The sequence below is a fragment of the Austrofundulus limnaeus genome, unplaced genomic scaffold, assembly GCF_001266775.1.
Source record: "Austrofundulus limnaeus strain Quisiro unplaced genomic scaffold, Austrofundulus_limnaeus-1.0 Scaffold1269, whole genome shotgun sequence".
In the NCBI taxonomy this organism is placed as follows: Eukaryota; Metazoa; Chordata; class Actinopteri; order Cyprinodontiformes; family Rivulidae; genus Austrofundulus; species Austrofundulus limnaeus.
Window position 1 is genome coordinate 41,372 of NW_013953671.1, and position 1,477 is coordinate 42,848.

The following is a 1,477-nucleotide window of genomic DNA, read 5'->3' on the forward strand; positions in this document are numbered from 1 at the left end:
TCTGAGCTCAAAAATACAGCCTAGGTGGAGTAGTCGAACACAGATCCACTGATCCTTCAACACAGAGCATCTTCAGAAGACAAGTTGATAAAGTTAATTTTAAATATCTGTATTGTTGCACACAGCACTGTTCGATACGGGCACATGAATTGTTGCACTCCTAAACGTTTCACTAAAGAAGAACCATCCAGAGGACCTTCATATTTTTTCTTTTTGATTTTTTCTACCTGGATTACTGAGATGCATCAGGACAATGTCTGACTTTCATTTGTTCATTTTCATATAATTTTTATTTATTATTGCTTTTGATAGATTCTGGTTATTTCTGTGACCAGTGTTGGTTTTTCTTTAATTAATTGAGGGATACCCAACAGTTTTGTCCTTGTATCTGTCCTAAACTCTTGTGTTTGTAGGGACACAGCGGGCCAAGAACGGTTCCACACCATCACCACCTCCTACTACAGAGGAGCAATGGGAATCATGCTGGTCTACGACATCTCCAACGCTAAGAGCTTCGAAAACATCAGCAAGTGGCTGCGCAACATCGATGAGGTGAGACAAAGTTCACCACGTCAACCTCTTTTATAGTGTCTGATGTTGCCATTTTTCTTTTATGTTGTTTTATTTTTGGCATTGAAAAGGTAAATGTGTGACAGATATCTGGGTGGTCATACCCAGTGCAGGGTGGTATGACCAGATTTAAATCATGGTATTATTTGAACAGTATTTTATTTTCTAGCACAGCTCAGGCTGCTGTGAAAATGTCAGTCTGCTGAAGTTAGTGTCTTTTTGTAACACAGAAACTACTTTTTGACTTCCTGTTTTTCACCGTATGTTTTTCTGTGTCACGTTTTCCCTCCTTTCTTTCCATCCTTCCCTGGTTGTAGACGTTAGTCGTGTATTTTGTGCTTACATCACGTTAGCAGGGAGGAGAGGCAGGTACAGTTGTGGATAAAGAGGTTGAGCAAAGATCATTACCAGGCAGATTTACCTGACGTGTGAAGTCTGTGTTTGCACCAGAGGTCAGGACGTACGTTTACTGCAAATGTCAAGAATATTAAGGTTGAAGTGATGCAGTCTAGCTGGAGTGATGTGCTCCCTAGTCAACCATTTGTACTGTAATAATTTAGGATTTATGTTGGCAGATTGAGTCTGATCAGATTGCATGCTTCTGACCACTTCTTGCTCGACAAAGTTTTGAAGATTGCTTATGTTTGTTGACAATCAGGGAGTAAAGGAGAGACACCTGTCCTAGTCAGAGATTCTTAACCTGTGGGCCACAGCGCCACCTTGAGGGCCTCAAAAGAWCAACAGTTTTTAACTTTGGGCCACAGAGGGCCGTGGGACCACATTGATTTTGAATAAGGTGCAATACCCTGGGGGGCCTGGGGGGTTTCTGCAGGCTCTTAGGTGGTCTGTGGTGGCGGTCATGGGTTGCTGACCCGGTGGCCTGACTGTGCTGGGGTGGGTTCGGGGT

The 1,477-nt window shown here is 42.8% G+C and overlaps 1 protein-coding gene across 1 annotated transcript in view; it reads left to right on the forward strand.

Moving 5' to 3' along the window:
- Positions 1–1,477, forward strand: part of rab10 (RAB10, member RAS oncogene family) — a gene marked incomplete in the record, with an annotated part of 31,586 nt that overhangs the window by 17,356 nt on the left and 12,753 nt on the right. Inside the window, 1 exon segment of the mRNA XM_014031548.1 lies at positions 414–552. Within this exon segment, the coding sequence (XP_013887002.1) occupies positions 414–552 (139 nt within the window).